The sequence below is a fragment of the Cavia porcellus genome, unplaced genomic scaffold (genome assembly GCF_034190915.1).
Source record: "Cavia porcellus strain 051 isolate PalLab524CR breed Dunkin Hartley unplaced genomic scaffold, mCavPor4.1 scaffold_16, whole genome shotgun sequence".
In the NCBI taxonomy this organism is placed as follows: domain Eukaryota; kingdom Metazoa; phylum Chordata; class Mammalia; order Rodentia; family Caviidae; genus Cavia; species Cavia porcellus.
Window position 1 is genome coordinate 10,838,514 of NW_026947499.1, and position 19,604 is coordinate 10,858,117.

At 57.0% G+C, this 19,604-nt stretch overlaps 1 protein-coding gene and 1 long non-coding RNA gene across 2 annotated transcripts; one reads left to right on the top strand and one right to left on the bottom strand.

Annotated features, from left to right (window-relative positions):
• The first annotated feature begins 1,722 nt into the window (after positions 1 to 1,722).
• Positions 1,723 to 18,172, top strand: Plbd2 (phospholipase B domain containing 2). Its single transcript, XM_003461358.4, has 12 exons — positions 1,723 to 2,029; positions 7,973 to 8,066; positions 9,775 to 9,933; positions 10,816 to 10,916; positions 11,030 to 11,244; positions 13,807 to 13,904; positions 15,489 to 15,649; positions 16,157 to 16,252; positions 16,392 to 16,463; positions 16,839 to 16,991; positions 17,216 to 17,378; positions 17,496 to 18,172. The coding sequence occupies exons 1-12, from the start codon at positions 1,752 to 1,754 to the stop codon at positions 17,661 to 17,663; spliced, it is 1,758 nt and encodes a 585-aa protein (XP_003461406.1). The 5' UTR covers positions 1,723 to 1,751; the 3' UTR covers positions 17,664 to 18,172.
• Positions 3,087 to 14,960, bottom strand: LOC134470636 (uncharacterized). The gene is made up of 2 exons (XR_010039638.1): positions 14,263 to 14,960; positions 3,087 to 8,414 (listed from the first exon to the last, which is right to left on the bottom strand). It is a non-coding gene; the product is annotated as an uncharacterized LOC134470636 (long non-coding RNA).
• Positions 18,173 to 19,604: the final 1,432 nt, after the last annotated feature.

A 19,604-nucleotide genomic window follows, 5' to 3' on the forward strand; every position in this document is an offset into this window, starting at 1 on the left:
GTGAGTTCAAGGCTAGCCTGAACTACATATTGAGACCCTATCTTAAAAAAAAAAAACCACTTTTTAAAGTAGTAACAAAGCAGGATTTGAACCTATTCACACCACATAAGATTGGGTTTTTTGCAGTGCAGGGGTTGAACCAAGAGCCCTGTGTATGCTAGAGAAGCATTGAACCAATGAGCTATGTACACCCTGGCCTAACTTGTACTTTTTGTTTTGTTTTGTGTGGTCTTTTTGTTCATTTGGTTTAATTTGGTGTTTTGAGACAGGGTCTTGCTATTTAGATCAGGCTGACCTTGAATGCTTTTTTTTTGTACCAGGGATCAAGGACTGAACTGGACATTACCTCCTCAATCCCAGCCCTTCTGAGGCTGAGGAAGGAGGATCTTGAGTCTGTATCCTGCTGGAGCAACGTGGTGAGACCCTGCCTCAAAGATAAATAACAAAGGGCTAGGGATGAGAGTGACGTTTTCCTTAAGTTGGTGGGGGAGGGGGAATAAGCTCATCAAAAGTGCAGGGATGGAGGAGGGTGCCCCCCAAGCTGTAGAAAGTCGTTTAGAGGCAGATCATGGACCATCACCATCATATGCACTGCTCCTCCCATAAAGCCTCTCTGGAAGAAAAGGTCTAGGATTTAGTGATGCCAGGCTGTTTCCTGCCACAAGCCCTTTGCACTTACTGCTCCCTCCTCCAGGCGGGCTCTTCCCCTTTACCTGATCAAGGCTCCTCCTCCTTCAGGGTTTCTGGCTTGTCTTCCCTTATTCCACCTGACATCTTTTATTATTTTTTATTTTATTATTTAATAAATTTAATATTATTTAATATTACTTAAATAATTTTTTTTTTTAAGTTTGCCATTGGTGGGGATGTGGCTCAGTGGTAGGCTTGCCTTGCATGAACAAGGCTCTGGGTTGGATCGCCAGCACCACGGGAAAAAAAAAAAAAAAAGGAAGAAAAAGAGAAAATTGGTCACTGGTTAATCCCGCCTTTTTTTTTTGGCATGGATGAGGGCCACACACTGGCTGCAGTTTCGTCCGTCTCATTCGCTGCCCCTCCCGTGGGCCTAGGACAGACTTTGTCCACAGTAGATGTGCAGTTCATTTCGGTTCTGTTACCATTGTCACCGTCACCATCACTCAGTCCCCACAAGGTCCTGCATGCCAGGCAGTCTGGCCCCTGCCCCCCACACCTAGGGGCACGGGGCTTCCCTGCAGATCAGCATGTCCCTGCTATCAGGGGCCACTCATGACACAGGCTGGCCAGGAAAAGACTCTGTCCAGGACAATACCCGGATGGATCACGGGGGTGGGCATAGCCATAGTCAGAAATTTATTCAGTTCCCAGCACCCCGGAAGGCTGAAGTAGGAGGATTGCAAGTTTGAGCCCACCCTGGGCACCTTGGTAATTTAGCAAGACCTCGATGTAGCTTGGTTCACAAGCACAGGTTTCAATCCCTAGTACTAAGAAGAAAAGAGTAGTTAAATATAACAAAACGTTAGCAAACGATAAAAAGTATACGAGCTTTATTTTTCCAAGAACTCTCGAGGCATGATGTGTGAAAGTAAAAAGTGCGAGGGGAAGGGAGAGAAGCTGGATTGTGCTCAAAGGGGCGTCGGGGCCCTTTAAGACGTGCTCCGCCCCGGACGGCGCCCAGGCCCCGCCCACCCCGGAAGGCCTTCCCAGGCCCCGCCCCGGCCCCGCCCACCCGCACGCGTCTCGCTGTCCGGGCTGAGGCGCGGGCGGGCGCGGTCATGGCGGCGCCCACGTACGTGTCCCTCGACGGCCGCCCGGTCCGGGCCCGGGCGCTGGCGCTGGCCCCAGCGCTGTGCCTGCTGGTCGGTCTGTCCCTCGGCCGCCTGGCGGGCGCGGTCCCGGCCCCGGGGCCCCGCGGGGCGCGCGACGGGCCGGTGCCGGCCGCCTGCCGCTCGGTGCTGCTGGACGCCGCGTCGGGCCAGCTGCGCCTGGTGGACGGCCTCCAGCCCGGGGCGGTGGCCTGGGCCAACCTCACCAACGCCATCCCCGAGACTGGGTAAGGCCTGGCGCGCCCGCGGCCCGGTCCGGAGCGCGCGTGCGCAGTGGGGCCTGCGCCACAGGCGGGACGTCCCGCGCCCGCCCGCACGCACGGCGGCGGCAGCTCTGTCCCTGCAGCCCGCAGCTCGCAGCGCTGCCTCTGCCTCGGCGCGCGGTGCTCCCGCCCTGCTCTGCACGCTCAGCTTCCCCGAGGAGTGGGGACAGCTCCCCGGGACGCCAGAGCGCACCCGCGTGGCTGGGGAGCCAGTGCCCCCCACCCCAGCCTCTACAGCAGAATCAGGATGGCGGGGAAAGTCCCGTGCCAGGGCTCGCAAAGCTGCGGGGTCCCGGAGTCACACAGGCGCCCTCCTCTGCCCTGGGCCACGGTGAAGTCCTTGGTTTGCCTGTGCCCACCACCGACCTTTTCAGGACCCAGGCTGTCATGCCGACGCGTCTTTCACCTCACCTCTCTGCCCAGCTGGGCGCCCACTGCACCATCTGTGCCCCAGATCCTGCCAAGGTGCTGGGTGGCCGTGGGTGGCTGGCTGACAGCCCCTAAAAGCTGTGAGTGGCTTACTCACATGGGTTCACAGTCCTGGTGCTTGGCTTAGGCACCTAGGATTGATCAGGTCTAGGGGCAGTGCTTACTCTGTGGAACAAGTGGACAGGGGAGGGTCTTACTCAAAGTCTGGATCCAGGTTGTGCCAGGGGAACTTTGTGAGTCTTCCGTGAGGCCCCCCCCCCCCGCCCGGGCATATTTCAGGGCGCAGGTGGTGACACTGTCCCATGCAGCAGGAGTAGCCTTCCAGTGCTGCACCAGGGTGTTGGCACGCACTGATTCATTCCTGCAGGTATCAGGGTTGGAATTCTGAGGACACCCCCATTCTGGTGGTGGCACTTACAGGCTGGTGCAGATGCGAACTGGGTGGGGCTGATCTGGGAAGGGTCCTAAGGAGAGGAGGCCAGAGTAGATTCACATTTGTGGAGGGACCAGAGCTGTGTGGCAGGTGGCCAGGTTTGGTGAAACGCGCCTGTAATCCCAGCACTCACAAAGGCTGAGGCAGGAGGATCGCAAGTTCAAGTAGTGACTTAAATTTTTTAAAAAGGGGGAGGGAGAGCTGGGGATGTAGTTCATTGTGAAGGCCCTGGGTTCAAATCCCCAGGACTGAAAAAGAAAAGAAACAAGAAACCTCAGCACATGTGTCTGGTGGTGGAGCTCTGGAATGTGGTGAGCTGTTCCCTGCTGACTCACCACATGGTTTGGCCCCATCTGCAGAACCAAGAGGCCAGAAGTCTGCCTGGATGCCAATGGGGGGAGGCTCCCGGGCCCAGTGGCTCTCAGTCATGGGACCCATAGGACTGGGGAAACATTCCTTGACTGTGGGTCAAGTCCACTGCTGTGTGACCTTGGGTGAATTCCTTTACCTCTCTGAGCCTCCTGTTTCTTCACCTCCCAGTGGGGCTGAGAAGGCAGGGAAGTCCAGTGGAATCCTGGAAAACATCACTGAAGGAAAGAAGGAAGGAAGGAAGGAAGGAGCAGGTGTCCCTTGTTCCCACTTGATAGTTGGGGAAACAGAGGCCTGAGAGTTAAATCCAGGGCTCTTCCACGTTTCTCTCCCTCAACCCTCCTGACTGCTGCCGGCCGTGAGTCTGAGATCTTTCTGCTTCGGCCTCCCAGTGCTGGGATTATAGGCAGGCACCACTGTGCCCAGCTTGGTCTGGCTTTTTCAAACGTGTTGTTTCTCATGAGGTGCCAGGATTGGGCCCTCAAGTTGCCTGAGAGCATTAGCTGCCCTGATGATTGGGGTTGGGGGCGCTATTGGGGAGAGAGATGCAGTGCTGCCAGCTTTTTAATTTTTGCCAGACAAGTGCATTAAGAACCAAACAAAACTATATTGACCATATTTATCTCCTGAGGTCAGTAATTTGAGAAGCTAGCAGGCAAAAAGCACGTCATCTCCAAATAAAATGCAGATGTCAGCAAGAACATCAAGTTACAGAAACACTCTCTTTTTTTCCCCCCTTGCTCTTTTTTTCAGGCAGGGTTTCACTGTATGGTACAGGCTGGCCTTGGAACTGACTTTTTAGCCCAGGCTGGCCTTGACTATGTAGCGATTCCTCTTGCTTCAGCTTCCCAATTGCTAGCAGTTCACCCCTGGTGGCAGCCAGGGTATGTGTGGGGGTGTTTTTGTGGTTTTGTTTTTGTTTTTTCCTTCTGGGGTGCAACCCAGGATCTTCACACCTTACCACATCCCCAGCCCTTTTTATTTTGAGACGGTCTTGTTAAGCCACTAAATTGTCCAGGCTGTGCTTGAGCTCGTGATCGTCCTGTCAGCCTCCCGGAGGGCTGGGGTTAGAGGGGTGTGCCACCGCACCTGGGCTGCAGTTTTTCTTTGGACTGGTGAGTGGGTTAGAGTCGCTTCTAGGTTCTCACTGAGGACAGCTGAGAGGGATTCCAGTGGCCATTGCTGAGGTCAGAATCTTCCCATTTGCAGTCGGGGGAGCTGTAGTCAGAAGACAGGGTGTGTTGCAGGAGTGGGGTTTGAGTTTAATATCCTGTGTCTGTATTCAGACCCCATGATGACCTGGGGTGGCAACCAGCAGCTCAGAGCTAAATGAACCCCACTAGGGAGCGCTTTCTGCCCACCTTCCAAAAAACTTACAGCTGGACAAGTGCCACGGCTTTGGGGTTCTTTTTCTTGAGACAGGGACTTGGTATGTGGTCCAGGGTGACCTCAAACTCATGGTGATCCTCCTGCCTCAGCCTCCTGAGTATTGGGATCACAGGCACCACTACATCTATTTCTGAGGACTCAGGCAAAGTGCATAAAACCCACACAGGCCAAATCACACTGCTACTCCCTAGAGTAAGTCTGGACGGGGGAACAGGTGATGACTGTCCTTACGTTCGTTATGCATGGCTCTGTGTCTGGGGGCAGGAGCATTGGTGGCGGAAACCACTTTTCATTTACGCTTCTCCTTTCTACCCAGTTTAGAGGAAGCCTCACTGACTTTCTCTCTTCTCTTTTCTTTTCTGACAGGTTTTTGCCAAGTTGCCCAGGCTGGTCTTACTTTTGAAACCCTCCAGCCTCAGCTACCATAGTAGCTGGGACCACGGGCCCGCAATCTGGCCTTCCTTGAAATCTAAAATCTTAATTTCCTTGCTTGTTTTTCTCCTGTTACTCATAATTACATCAGTCATTAGCTTGAGTTCATGATTCATATTTTTCTTTGATGGGCGCTGTGTTCCCCTAAAAACTCACGTAACTGATTCTGTAATGGGAAGAAACTCCTGACCTGTTGGAGGTGCCAGTCTCAGAACACTGAGGCACAGGAGCGGAGCTGAGTGCAAAGCAGGTTAAGAGTAGGAAGTTTTTTTTGTGCTTGTGCCACAGGTTACCTTGGGCCAAGCTACAGCCAGCCTACAGGATTCCAAGTACAGCCACTTGGCTAATATTAACCTGGAGAAAGAAGGGAGTAGACAGGGTGCACAGCCAGGGACAGCAAGGGCGGTTCTGGAAGGGGAGGGGCGGAAGTCTGGTCCTCTGTGTGGAATGCCTCTTCCTTGCCAGCTTGTTTCTTTGTGTTCAGTGGTTATGCACTTGTTACATTGTGTCTGTGTGCTTATTATAGGGACTATGTCCTTGCTACTTATTCCTGTAGATCTTATGGAGGTCTGTGTGTTACATTGTTTCTTTGTGTTCCCACATTCTTCCTAGTGATTGTTGCAATTCTGTATTATGCTCAAGTTGCTTCTTTGTTACGTTGTGTCTCTGCGGTCTGTTGCAGTGTTTCTGTGTGCATTCCCCCCCCAGGCTTGTGGGCCTGCTGGCTGCAGCCCCTGCTGTGAGCTGCCCTCCTCTCCCAGGCTCAGCCCTCCTACCTCTTTCTCAGCCCTCCACCTCGGCCCAGCTGGCCTCAGCTCTGTTCCGACTTGATCCCTGGCCTGGTCCTTTTCTAACCTCCAGTCAGGCTCTAACTCCACCGGCTGCAGTGAGCCAAGCTTTAGAATCTTAGTTCTGCTTCTTACTGTGTGGCCCTGAGCGTGTGACTGCACCTCTCTGAGCTTTGTTTCCCATACCTGGAAGATGAGGAGTGTAAGGCTCTACCATGAGGTCTTGAGAACATCGAGAGAAAAGTGGGTGTGGAGTGCACTGAGCACTCCCTTGGGGCTGCCATCCACCAACCCGGCCTCGCTGATACCTCGCACTCGGCCTCTCCCGCTGGCCCCGGCAGCATTCTTTGCTTTGGAACATCCAGAGCATAGGCTTTCTTTTATATTCCTCCATTTTTCTACCTGGCAAATTCCTAATTAAGCTTCAAAACCCAGAGCAGCTTTACCTCTTCTGGGAATCCTTTACCCTGGTAGCCATAGCTTTTGACTCTGGGCCTTGTATTCCTTTTGTCTGGCACCTGAGGGTGCAAAAAAAAGGCTCACTTGCTGAAGGACAGTTGTAGATCCTTTGAATCTTCTCTCCAGAGTGTCATCCTCGAAGCGTTGTCCCTGCCCTTGAACTTTTTGGTGACTTTAGGTCACACCGGGAGCAGTCTTATCTGAGCTTGACTCTGTCCTAAAGCCTCCAGGGGGTGGAGCCTTGGAGGTCTCTCAAATCTTTCTTTTGCCCTGCTTTCCTAATAGGAATGGCCTTTAAAAATATTTTCGGCAGGCATGGTGTTGCATGCCTGTAATGCCTGCACTCTGCAAGGCTGAGGCAGGAGGATTGCAAGTTTGGCAGCTTAGTGACTAAGAGATCCTGTTTCAACTTTTATTTGTCTTTTGAGACAGGGTCTCACTGTGTGGCTCAGGTTGGCCTTCAGCTCAATTTGTAGTCCAGACTGGTTTCAAATTTGCAATCACTCACCTGCCTCAGCCTCCTGAGCACTGGGATTACAGGAGTGTGCTACCATGCCCAGCATCCTGTTTCAACATTTAAAAGTGCTGGGTATATAGCTCTGTACAAACTGGCTCCTCAGAACTGCAAAAGCAAGCACATAAGCTGTTTTCCCCTGTTCGAATTTGCAACTGTCACCTTCATGAGCCGAGCTTCCTGAGTGCTGGGCTTCCAGGTGCATGTGAGCACACCCAGCTCATGGCTCACTTCATTTTCCCTGCCTGAGTCTGAGTCTCAAAGCAACATATTTTATTTTACTTGATTTTGAGCTTTATAGTATATCTGTTTGTTCTCACTCTGTAGTTGAGGCTGGTCTTGAGCTCACTTTATAGCTGAGGTTGGTCTCGAACTCATGATCCTCCTACCTCAACCTCCTGAGTGCTAGTCCAAAAATATTGATAGGGATCTTTTTGTTGTTGTTGTTTCTTTTGAGGCGGAGTCTCCCTGTGTATCCTAGGCTGGCCTGCAACCTGTGATGATCCTCCTGCCTCAGCTAGGAAGCATTTTAAATGAGGAGTAGGAAGTGGGGTTCAGCCCAATGTTAAGAGAGCTTGCTCAGTGTATCTGAGGCCCCAGGTTCAGGACACACACACACACACACACACACAGAGAGAGAGAGAAATAAGGAAAAGCAGAAGAACAGGAGTCTGTTCTTTGCAGAGTCAGCCCATCCACCATTACAGCTGCAGGTCCAGCCTCGCTGGTATTCCCAGGGTGCTGCTGAGAAAGCCATGCGCCACGATGCACAGCTGTAATCTCAGCTGCTGGGGAGACTGAGGCAGGAGGATTCCCAAGGTCAAGTCCACCTGGGTAACACGAGCAGAGCCTGCTTCAAAATAAAAAGGGTTGAGACGATAATGTAGCTCAGTGGTACAGGATTCCCGCTTTCAACTCCCTGGTACCGTAGAAGGTCAAATAAAATAGAATCACTTGTGCTCTGACCCAGCAGTTCCTCTTTTAGGGACTTAGCCCAACAGGTACCCGAAGATGGTGCACAGACAGGTGACAGATGGGCCTTCTGGGGAGTGTCGAGCAGACCCTGCGCTGACCATGTCCCTCCTGTCCTCCAGGTGGGCCTTCCTGGAGCTGGGCACCAGCGGCGACTACAATGACAGCCTGCAGGCCTACGCAGCTGGTGTGGTGGAGGCCTCCGTGTCAGAGGAGGTGAGGCCAGCACTGAGCGTCTGGGACACAGCTGGTGCCTCCCCTGCCAAGCGGTTCCCTGGGAGGGTTGATTTTAGTTTGCTCTTTGAGACAGAGTTTCATTGTGAATAGTCTGATTGGGTGCATACCTGGGATCCTCCTGACTCAGCCTCTTGAGTGCTGGGGTGACAGGTGTGCAGCACAGCTGGCTCATCGTCACTTGATTTTAGCTGTGTGTGTCTGAATCTTAAAGCAGTATGTTTTGCTTTACTTGACTTTGATCCTGATACTTGTCACAGTCACACACTGTCCAGCATGGGCAGGGCTGCAGGTGGCGGCCGTCTCCTGTGCAGTGGGTTAGGCTGTGGACTGGAAAATAAGTGGGCATTAAGGAGTGCAGCTGGCATGCACCTGAGGACCAGCTGTCCCTGCTCTGGTGTGCCCGCTGGAGGTGATGCAGGGATAGGGCAAAGTGTTCAAAGCAGCCCAAAGCACCGTGGAACTGGGGTGGGGCGCAGACGCAGGGAGCCTGCAGGGCATCTGGGGTGGGTGTGAGGTGGACCAGGGGAGAGGATGAGGGCTGTCTCCAGTGTGACCCCTTTGTAAACTATACATGCCGACCTGGCAGCTGGGCACAGTGTCAGATGGCTCTGGCCCGGGGTCCTTGTGTCTGGCCAAGAGTCAGATACTGGGCTCTTGCTGCTCAAGGTGGAAGAGATCGATTCTAAGGGGCAGTGGCCTGCTTGGGGATAGTGGACCCCAGCTGTGTCCCCGAGTCCAGCCTGATGGAGGACTGGAGTCCCAGTGGCTAAGCAGGTTTCGGATGTGTCCCTGTGCAGTGATGAGTGGGCACTGTCACAGCTCTCTCAGTGACACATGACTGAATTTCAGTGGGGTAGGGGTGTGACCAGAAGTCCCCCAACCCTTTGCCTGGTGAGCTCAGTGCATGAGAATCACAGATGTGCCTCTGGACATAGGTTCCAATCCTAGTCCTTAGATTCACTACCTAGGCAAGCTTGGGCAAAGCACTTGCCCGTGCCTCAGTTTCCTCAGTTATCAAATGAGGGCATAAATCAGCTCCATGTCAGTATAATGAAGCACCCAAGAGAATTAACTTACCAGCAGCTTAGCCAGTCCCAGTCCATGGCCAGGCCGCTTGGCCTCAGGGTGCATGGCTGGGATGGCCTTGCTCCTGGGCCTGGGATCAGCTCTCTGTCACCTCTGAAGGACATGCAGGACAGGACTACAGGTCTCCCCCTTCTGCACAGACCATTTGAGGCTCGCCCACATGATGCCTGGCAGAAAATGTCCACGGCCTCCAAAGGCCCAGTGGAGGCCAGTGTGTCTTACCTCATGGGGTCAGCAAGGGGCCCTGCTGTCTGCTCCCTGCCCTGGCCTTGCTGTTTAGAGCAGAATGGGAGGGTTAGGGTTCGCATTACTTAGGAATCCGGTGCAGTGGGCATGCCTGTTTTCCAGCACCCAGGAGGCTGAGGCATGAGGATTGCAAGTCTCAGGCCAGCCTGGGCTACACTGTCTCAAAAAAAGCAAGAGAACACATAGGTAGACTAGGCTCCCGTACTACGAGAGGAGGTGCAGGGTGCTGTAGACAAGGCTTCCTGAGCAGGAGAGCTTGGTGAGGCTGGGCCCTGCTGAGGCTGGGGGCTGGGCAGTGCTGGCTGCAGGGAGGGGACGGTGGGGCTGAGCCTGAACACGGCCCCTCGCCCTGCAGCTCATCTACATGCACTGGATGAACACGATGGTGAACTACTGCGGCCCCTTTGAGTATGAGGTTGGCTACTGCGAGCGGCTCAAGAGCTTCCTGGAGACCAACCTGGAGTGGATGCAGCAGCAGATGGAGCTGCACCCAGACTGCCCCTACTGGCACCAGGTGGACCCACCCGCCCTCCCCGCCAGCGCAACCTCCCCATCCCCGCCGGCCTCACCAGCCCTCTGCCTTGCTCCTGTCAAGAAGAACTGGAAACACAGCTGCTCCTGAGAACTCTGTGTACTGTGTGCTACGGAGCCTGAGCGGCAGGGCGGCTGCGGTGCCTGTGGGGATCTGTCTGCAGCACCGGGAAAGTTCTGGCTTAGGGAACTGTGTTTGCCTTTCCTGGGGGAGCCGCGGCTAACAGAGTCTGGGTCAGATGCTTTGCTCTCAGACTGTGGGCTTGGTCATGAGTCAACAAGTCGGTTAATTTATAGATCCCTTAAAACCTCAAGGGGTTAACAGCGAATTACCCAGGACAGTTTATTGCTGTGGGTGCCAGGCTGTACATCCAGCACCTTAGGCTACGTTTGTGCCATTTCCTTTGCTTGGGACAGTTTCCACTGTCCGTGCTGCTGCTTATGCCCTCCCCAGGGCAGGCTGTCTACCCGCTCACCCACATTTCCATCCACCACCCCTTCATCCACCTGCCTGTGAAGGATGTGGTGACAGACTCAGGGTCCAGGGTGGTGAGGCACAGTGGTGACCGTGGGGAGCAGTTGGCTGCAGGAGGCAGGCACCCAGAGCAGCCTTGTGCCAGCGCCTGGCCCCAGAACAGGCTGCTGTCGGCCGGGGCCTGGGTGGGCTTTGAGGCTTCCAGATGGAGGTGATTTCTGAACCGGGCTCTTTAGCGGAGGTGACTAAAAGCAGGGAGGTGCCTGGCATGCAGGACTCAAGGCTGGCAGAAGCCCGGAGGGTGTGCTGGGCCTGCCCGACTCGGCCTGATGCCTGGGCCATGCCCTGGGTTCAGGGGACATCGTGACTCTCCCTCTGCCCCTCCCCTAGGTGCGGCTGACCCTCCTGCAGCTGAAGGGCCTGGAGGATAGCTACGAGGGCCACTTGAGCTTCCCCACTGGGAGGTTCTCCATCAAGCCTCTGGGGTTCCTGTAAGTGCCACCTGCTCACCGCCCTGCCCCTTCCTGCCCTGTGGCTGGTGGCCCAGCTTTGAAAGGGGTGCAAAGCAGCAGACCTAGTGACCTGCTGTGCCCGGCCTCCCCAGACTGCTGCAGATCTCAGGTGACCTGGAGGACCTAGAGCTGGCCCTGAACAAGAGTAAGACCAGGGCAACCCTGGGCTCCGGCTCCTGCTCCGCCCTCCTCAAGTTGCTGCCCGGCCAGCGGGACCTGCTGGTGGCCCACAACACGTGGAACGCCTACCAGTACATGCTGCGCGTCCTCAAGAAGTACCAGCTGCAGTTCCGGGTGGGCCCCCGAGGTGGGTGGACGCGGTGCACCCGCCCGTGTGAGCAGCCCGGTCCCCTCCTTTGGCAATGGGTATCACGTGAGAGCCATTCCAACACGTCATCGTTTTGGGGGGTGCTAGAGATTGAAGCAGGGCCTGGTGCACACTAGATCCATGCTCTGCTGCTGAGCTATACCCCCAGGGCTTTTAGTGCTTTCTTTGAGACATGGTCTCTCTCCTGGCTTCAAAACTGGGACCCCCTGCCTCAGCCTCCCAAGTCACAGGCTGTGCTGAGGTCACAGGCTGTGCTGCTATGCTGAGCTCCTCTTGCTTTCGCTTTATGTGTTTCCGTTTTTATAAGTTGTATCAGTTAGCCATTGCTGCATAATCAGGCAGCCCAAATTTAAAGCAGCCCCATCTAGCTCTTGCTCCTGTGGCTGGGGTCAGCTGGCAGTTTGTTCTTCTGGGCCAGATGTGGCTGAGTAGGGCTGGGCTCACCAGGGATCCTGTTGTGCCCTGGGGGAGCTGCTGATCGGGTGATGTCATTCCCATGTCTGTGGTTGACCCTCAGCTCGGGGCAGAAACCCAGCAGGTGAGCCCAGGCTGGTTCATGTGACATCTGACAGGGAGGGGAAGGCCTGCTGGGGCCTGGATGAAACTGCACCTTCTGATGCCCAGAGCAAGGGGGAAGGGTAGATGCCACCATCCTGCTGCAGGTTCTCTGAGTCTCAGTCACACTGCGGATGGTGCGGATGCTGGCGCAGGAAGGTGCTCGCCATTTTGCCAATAACTGGCTTTGTAAGGAATGCTGCATGGACACTTTCCGCCTGTCCTGGTGACAAGTGGAAGCTCAGGCTCAAGCCCCCCCCCCCCCACTGGTCTCCCTTGGGCCCCAGCCCCCGAAACATTGTTGCCAAACATTTGCAGTGTCTCTTTCCTGGCCATAGTTTAAGTTCTTGAGGCAGGGTCTTGGCATACAGTCCAGACTGGCCTTGAACTCAAGGTGAACCTCCTGCCTCAGCCCCCGAATTAGCACTTGGTGGTGGCGGAGGCGGCAGGGCGTGGCGAAGTCTCCGCCCCTCCTGGAGGACATTTTGGCAGTGCCACTCTAAAGAGGGACCTGGCTGGCAGCAAAGTTCACAATGCGTCGCTCCCGTGACCCAGCTTCTCTGGCTCGGGCCGCGACTGAGAAACATCCCGGCTTCTGCCTGGGCGAGCATGAAGATCATCACAGCGAAGGTGCTTTATAGACGACCCTATGGCCGTGAATTCTGGGGCAGCACCTGAGCAGGGCAGCCACTGCGCAGGTCAGCTGGGGCCCAGGTGCTCAGCTCTGAGCTGCTGCCCCTACGCTAGCCGCAGCCTGCGCCCTAGCCTGAGGTCTCTACCTGAGGTCCAGCAGTGTGGGACGCTCAGCAGGATGGTGAGGGACAGGACAGCACTGCAGTCGCTTGGCTTGTGCCCTGGTGTCTGGCTGCCTCCTCCACAGGTGCCTGGCGTCTGTCCTCTTCTGTGTGCAGCTGCGGCCCGGGCCTGCTTGCTGGGTGTTACGTGTGCGTGCGATGTCTGTAGTGTGTTGTGGGTGCTAGAGGTTGAAGCCCATGTGCTGATGAGGTCTTCAGCCACAGAGCTGCACCCTCAGCCCCTTACGTTTTACTTATAAATACATTACTTTTGGTGGTGCACAGCTGTAATCTCAGCTGTCTGAGAGGCTGAGGCAGGACAATCACAAGTTCAAGCCCAGCCTGAGCAACTTGGCAACTTAGAGAGATCCTGTCTCAAAAAATAAAAGGGCTGGTCAAGTGGCTCAACACGAGGGCCCTGGGTTCAAGTCTTGGTAGCACAAAGGAAAAAGAGTCCCTTTGATTTTGGTTGTAACCGGCTTCAGTATGAGTGCTGTGGGGAATGGGGATGGTGGGGGGCGCCCCGGCCCCCAGGCTTCTCCTCACCAAGGGGAAAGTGTGGCCAGCTTGGTTTGGCTCCATCTGGAGTTTTTGGCTGTCTTGTATGTATGTATCTTTCACCGTCCTCTAAGGTGCTAGGGTGAAATTTAGGGCCTGCGCGCTGGACTACATCCTCAGCCCTTTTCTGTGTTTTCTGTCTCACGAAGTTGCCCAGGCGGGGCTTGAGCTAGCAGCCGCATGCCTCGGCCTCCCAGAGGGCTGGGCCTGAAGGGTGCACTGTCACACCGAATGTACACGGTGTTTTATAAGTGGCTCCCAGGTTTTAGAAGAGCCGTGGCTTTGCAGATATCTGGGGCCACCGCCCCTGCGCCATGTCCTGCAGGCAGCTTTGTGATGGGAGAGAAACCAGTGTGGACACATCGTTAACTAACTCTGCTGTTCACACTGGTGGTCACCATGTTTGTGCGGTTTTATGTCTTTGTTCTGTTCGTTTTATTTTGCAGTGCTGGGGCTGGAACCCAGGGCTCACCCCTGTAGGCCGGTGCACTACTCAGAGCCACAGCCCGAGGGCCCCGTCGGCTAATGGAGAAGGAGCCCAGTGTGGGCCCTCCCCACCTCAAGCCCCAAGTCCCGCTGGGCAGGGTGCAGGGGTCCCCCGACCTCCCTGACCGCACCGCCGCTGTCCCCACAGAGGACTTCCCCCTGGCTCCGGGGAACAAGGTGGTCTTCTCATCCTACCCGGGCACCATCCTCTCCGGTGACGACTTCTACATCCTGGGTAGCGGGCTGGTGAGTCACCCCCGCCTGGGCTCTGGGAGACTTGGGAGGTTACCTGGCCAGCAGGGACCTGTCCTAGATGCCATGTAGGAGCTGGGGAGAATAAGGGGGTGCAGCCCCAACACAACCCCCCACCCTGGGGTCTGGGCCCCTTCAGGGCCTCCAATCTTCATCTGGCCCAGGCCCTCTAAGTTGTAACTTTGTCCTGGGGTACCAGGGGCCTTGGCGACCTCAGGAAACATCCTTGACTATGGCAACTTTGTTTAATTTGTTTATATATTTGTTAAGTCAGAAACTTGCTAAGTAATTTAGGCTGGCCTTGACCTCACTGTGCTCAAAGCTGGTCTCAAACTCCTGGTGACCCTCTTACCTCCGGCAGCCGAGTGCTGGGATGCAGGCAGGCACCACCATGGCCGCTTGTTTTGTTTCTCCGTGCTAAGGGCAGGCCATCCCCCGTGCCTGGCCGCCCAGAGCCTGGTCCTTCCTCCGCAGCCCCTCCATGAGGTGGGAGGCAAGGATTCTGCAGAGTGGCTGTTTTCCCGTTGTTCCGCTGTTTGCCCTGGCTGCTGTCCAGACTCGCTTAGAAATCAGCTCCTGGCACTCTCGCCACCCCCGAGGCAAGCAGCCTTCGCCAGGGCAGCACTGCCCGGAGGCAGAGCCCCGCTCTCTGCAGCAACCTCCCAGGACGGGAGGGGCTCTTCCTCAGCCTGTCCTTGCTGATTACTTTTGTCTCGGTGTGGGAAGAGGCCTGAGAGGACCAGGCGGGGGTGAGGGGCCCCTTGGCAGAGCCCAGAGGCGTGACAGGGCCGCTTCCATGCAGTCCCCGGAGGGGCTGGCCAGGGCTTCCTCGCAGCGGAGTCTTCCATGGTTTTTGTGCGGCTGTGGGCCCCTTCTCAGGTATAGGGTTTTTCCCAGTGCTAGGGGGTGGAACTCCTGGCCTTCGCGGTCCGCTGCATCCCCAGTCCTTGATCAATTTGTGAATACCGCTGTCTTTAGCTGCGTTCACTTTTGGCTTCTTTGTTCTGTGGCACTGGCAGTTGGACCCGGAATGTTCACAGGGAGCTACATCCCAGCCCTGATTTTTATTCTACTTTGTGTCATCAGGCCAGTGGCCTGCGGGGGTGGTCAGTAGCCCTGGGGGACATGCTGGCTTTTCTGGAGGCTGGAGACCCGTGGTGCAGGGTGAATTCACATGCAGCCTGGCCCCCACCTCCCTACTCCATGCCAGAGAGGGATCAAGGTCAGCAGAGTCTTGATCTTGCCTGGTGGAGGGGGCCCCCAGGAGAGCAGGCTGGACTCCCTCAGGGGCTGGTCCCCAGGGAGGAGCTGGGTGCACAGCCCTGAGTCTCTCCAGGAGCCGGGATCAGGAAGGGAGTTAGTTTTTATTTTTGTTTTTGAGACAGAGTCTCCCTTATAGTCCTGGCTGGCCCTGGGCTCATCGCACTCCTCCTGCCTCAGCTTGCTGAGTCCTGGGATTACAGGGTTGCACCACATCCAGTTTAGGACATGAGGTTTTAGGAAAGATGTGTGAAGCACCCACTTGAGGGCCCTTGAGGGCAGTGTGCTTGGGAGGTGCAGCGCTGCCCTCGCCCCCAGGTCACCCTGGAGACCACCATCGGCAACAGGAACCCGGCGCTGTGGAAGTACGTGCAGCCCGAGGGCTGCGTGCTCGAGTGGCTGCGCAACACCGTGGCCAACCGCCTGGCGGTGGACGGGGCCAGCTGGGCGGATGTCTTCAAGAGGCTTAACAGCGGCACGTGAGTGGGCCTTGGCCCTGCGGCCTCCTCCTTTAGACTTGGGGCCCGGGGAGCCCGACGGCGCCAGGGTCGTATGCCCCGTGTCCTCCGCAGAGCCCTGTTCTTGCTCTGTGCGTGGGAAACTGAGGCTCAGGGCGGAGGCTTTTGCTCCTACCCCATGCAGGCTCCTACCCTGAGGTGGGGCAGGAGAGGCACCTGGTGCTTGAGGCTGTGGGGACAGTGGGAGGGGCACACCGAGGAGGCTATGGGTGAGAGGTGGGCCTGGCACAGACTCGCTGGAGCTGGGCATTGGGCAGTAGAGCTGACTTTTATGCTGACCAGCCTGAGAGAACCATAGAGTGCACTAGGACAGACAGACAGCCTGGAGACAGAGGGCTTGGTCAGGCTGCCGTGTCAGCATGAGGGCTGCCTGGCCACACACCTGGCCACATGCCAGGGCAGGCACAGTGGGCGGAGAGGCCGGGGCAGGGCCCGGGTACCATTCAGTCCCCACCTTGGCCATGGCAGGTACAATAACCAGTGGATGGTCGTGGACTACAAGGCATTTACCCCCGGGAGGACCGGCCCCGGCAGCAAGGTGCTCACCGTCCTGGAACAGATCCCGTGAGTCCCTGGGAGCAGGGGCTGGGGCAGAGGGGCTGGCCGGCCAGGAAGGGTGCCGGGAGGTGGGCTGCAGAGGGGCTGGGGCTCAGAGCTGGGGTGCCCTCCCACCTGAGCGCTGTGCCCATCTCCTACCTGGCAGGGGCATGGTGGTGGTGGCAGACAGGACGGAGGAGCTCTACAAGAAGACCTACTGGGCCAGCTACAACATCCCGTACGTGCCTGACGCTGCCGCCGCACACCTGGCCACGTAGGAAAGCATGTAGACGGTGGCTTAGGCCAGCCTCACGTGACCTCACAGTCCTGGCACCCAGCAGACCATGGCATGGGATGGCCGAGCCCTGGCCCTAAGCCATGGTGCATGTCTGGAGGCCGAAACTGAGAGGGGCAGCTCTCCTAAGGTCCCCAGCTGGGCCCCGGCAAAGCCAGGGTGCAAACCCTGGAGCCCCACTCAGCTGCCCCCAAGTCACCCCCAGCACAATGAAAGGCATCGTTGTCGCCAGCCCGACCATCGAAGCTGCTGCCCCGACGGACTTGACCAGAGCCAGGCCCAGGTGAGCTGAGTTGGGGGACTACCTTGTCTTCACAGGTCTTTCGAGTCTGTGTTCAATGCCAGTGGACTGCAGGCCCTGGTGGCCCAGTACGGGGACTGGTTTTCCTACAGCAAGAGCCCCCGCGCCCAGATCTTCCTGCGGAACCATTCCCTGGTGCACAACGTGGACTCCATGGTGCGGCTGATGAGGTGGGGGCCGAGGCTCCCTTCCCCCTTCTCTCTCCCTCTCCCCCCCTCCCGTCCGCCTCACCCCTCCCCCTCCCACCCGGACAGCGCTGCTTGCAGGAGCAGAGGGGGGGCCGTGGAGGAAGGCCAGGGTCAAGGCCGCACTGTCAGGGTCACAGTGCTGCACCACCACGAGGGGTTGGCCCTCCCCAGGCCCCTTCCCCGGTGACTGTCCTTCCCTCCTCCAGGTACAACGACTACCTCCACGACCCCCTGTCCCGGTGTGAAGCCTGCAGCCCGAAGCCCAACGGGGAAAACGCCATTTCTGCCCGCTCTGACCTCAACCCAGCCAACGGCTCCTACCCCTTCCCGGCACTGCGCCAGCGCTCGCACGGGGGTATCGACGTGAAGGTGCCGCCCCTACCTGGGAGCAGGGGCCCGCTGGGGGTCGGGGAAAGCATGGGGTTCCGAGGTCAAGTACGGTGCCAGCAGGGTCCCCCTTCAGCCACCTGCTCTCCTGCCCAACAGGTGACCAGCATGTCAATGGCCAAGACGCTGAGCCTGCAGGCCGTCAGCGGCCCCACGTGGGACCAGGTGCCCGCATTCCAGTGGAGCACCTCACCCTTCCGGGACATGCTGCACATGGGCCACCCTGACCTCTGGAAGTTCGCCCCTGTGGAGGTGTCGTGGGGCTGAGGTGCCCCCTCGCCTTGCTGCCGCTGTGGAGCCCGGGCAGGGCCTCCCTCCCCTGCCCGCCCTCGCGGAGCCTCCGTCCGCCCTCTGGGAGCCAGGGCAGGGAGAGGCCGACTCAGCATCACTCCTGAAGAGCGCAGGCGCCAGCCCTGTCTCCCGATCTGCACTGTCTCTGCCGTGGTCCCCCTGCTCTGCTCGTCCCCAGGGCACTGTGGGCGGGGCCCCACTGCCCCCCAGGAAGTGGGCCACGCCCCTCCCTGGCAGCTTCCTTGAAGACAGAAACTTGAAAACCAAAACCAAAGTTTCTGGCCACTCGTGGTTGGAGGGTCCTGAGTGCCCGTCCTGAGTGCCCGTCCTGAGTGCCCTGCAGGGCCAGCGGGAGTGTCACCCTGCGCTCCTGCCTCACGTCCCCCCCCCAGCCTGGCCTGCCCCTGGTCTCTGGGCAGCGCCCACAGCCCCTGCTGTAGGAGCCAAACCACAGGCTGTGCCACATTAAACACGGGAGGCTGTGACCCTGAGTGCTTCTTGGGGAGGTGGGGTGGCTGGGGTGGCACCGCTCCTCGCTCGCATGGGCTCTTGCCGTCTGCCCGGCGGCCTGTCCGTCCTGCTGTCCGTCAGTCTGTACTCATGGACCACTGTCCATCTGCAGTCACCCCTTCCATCCATCTCCCCATTTATTTTCCATCCATCCATCTTTCCATGCATCTACACCACCCATCCATCTGTCCACTCATCCGTCTTTCTGTCCATCCATCCACACCACCCCGCACTCCATCCCCTTCCCTGTTGTTTCCTACTCGTCCGTCTGCCCATCCGTATCCACTGTCCGTCCGCTCATCCATGCACACCTCTGCCTGTGCGTCCACTCCCCCATGCATCCCAGTGCTCACTGAGCACCCCCTGTGCTCTTGGTCCTAGTTGAGGGCCTGTTGACACCCAGACCTTCCTCCTGCCCACCACTGGGTACAGACTGACAGAGTCCCTCCCTGCCTGCCCCACACACAGCCCTCCTTGAGGGCCAGAATCCTCGTGCTCTGTGCTTGGAGCAGAGTGCCCGGCCCAGGAGCCTGGCCTGGCTTCCCCTGTGCTCCCCACCTCTTCCTAGCTGTGGACGCAACCCCTCCGAGTATCTGTGAATTGGGGTGAGGGTGTGAGACCAGCCCCTGGGTGTGGGCCAAGGGCTCCATGCAGTGATGCCTCACACGGCCCTCGGGGGGCCTCAGGACCAGCCTTCACTCACAGGCACATCCCTGAGTACCAGCTGGCCGAAGAGAGGCTCGAAGTGAAGCTCAGACTTACACCAGGAGCTGGTGCCCGGGTCGGTACACACGAGGTGTGCAAGGCGCTGGTGAGCGCCCCTTCCACAGAGAAAAACCAAGTTAGAGGCCAGGGTTTTGTTACTTCTCACTGTGTTTGTGAGATGTGATCGAGAACGTCTGTGACTGTTTTCCACAGATGTATGCTACCATGCCCCGCAATATTACAAATTTTTTAAACTGGGGCCTGGGGATTTAGCTCAGCGGCATAAGCACCTGCCTTGCAAGCAGGCGGTTGTGAGTTCGATCCCCAGTACCGATAAAAAAAAACAAAAATTTTTTACAAACTTAGTACATATTTGCTGCACATTAATTACATTGTGGGATATTAACACAGAGTTTTAGACACTTCGGCTGGCTCCACCTCACAAATTGGGAGAGAAGACTTCTCTCAGCCCCACACTCTGTGTGTGTGTGTGTGTGTGTGTGTGTGTGTGTGTGTGTGTACATGTGTGTTTGCAGTACGATCCATACACCCAGGGCCTTGCACTTGCCAGGGAAGCAGTCTGCTGCTGAACCAGATGGCCAGCCCCCTTTTTTGTTTTGAGATGGGATCTTAGTTACCAAGCTGGGCTTAAACATGCCACCCTCTTGCCTCAGCCTCCCTAAGTCGCTGGGAATAAGGGCA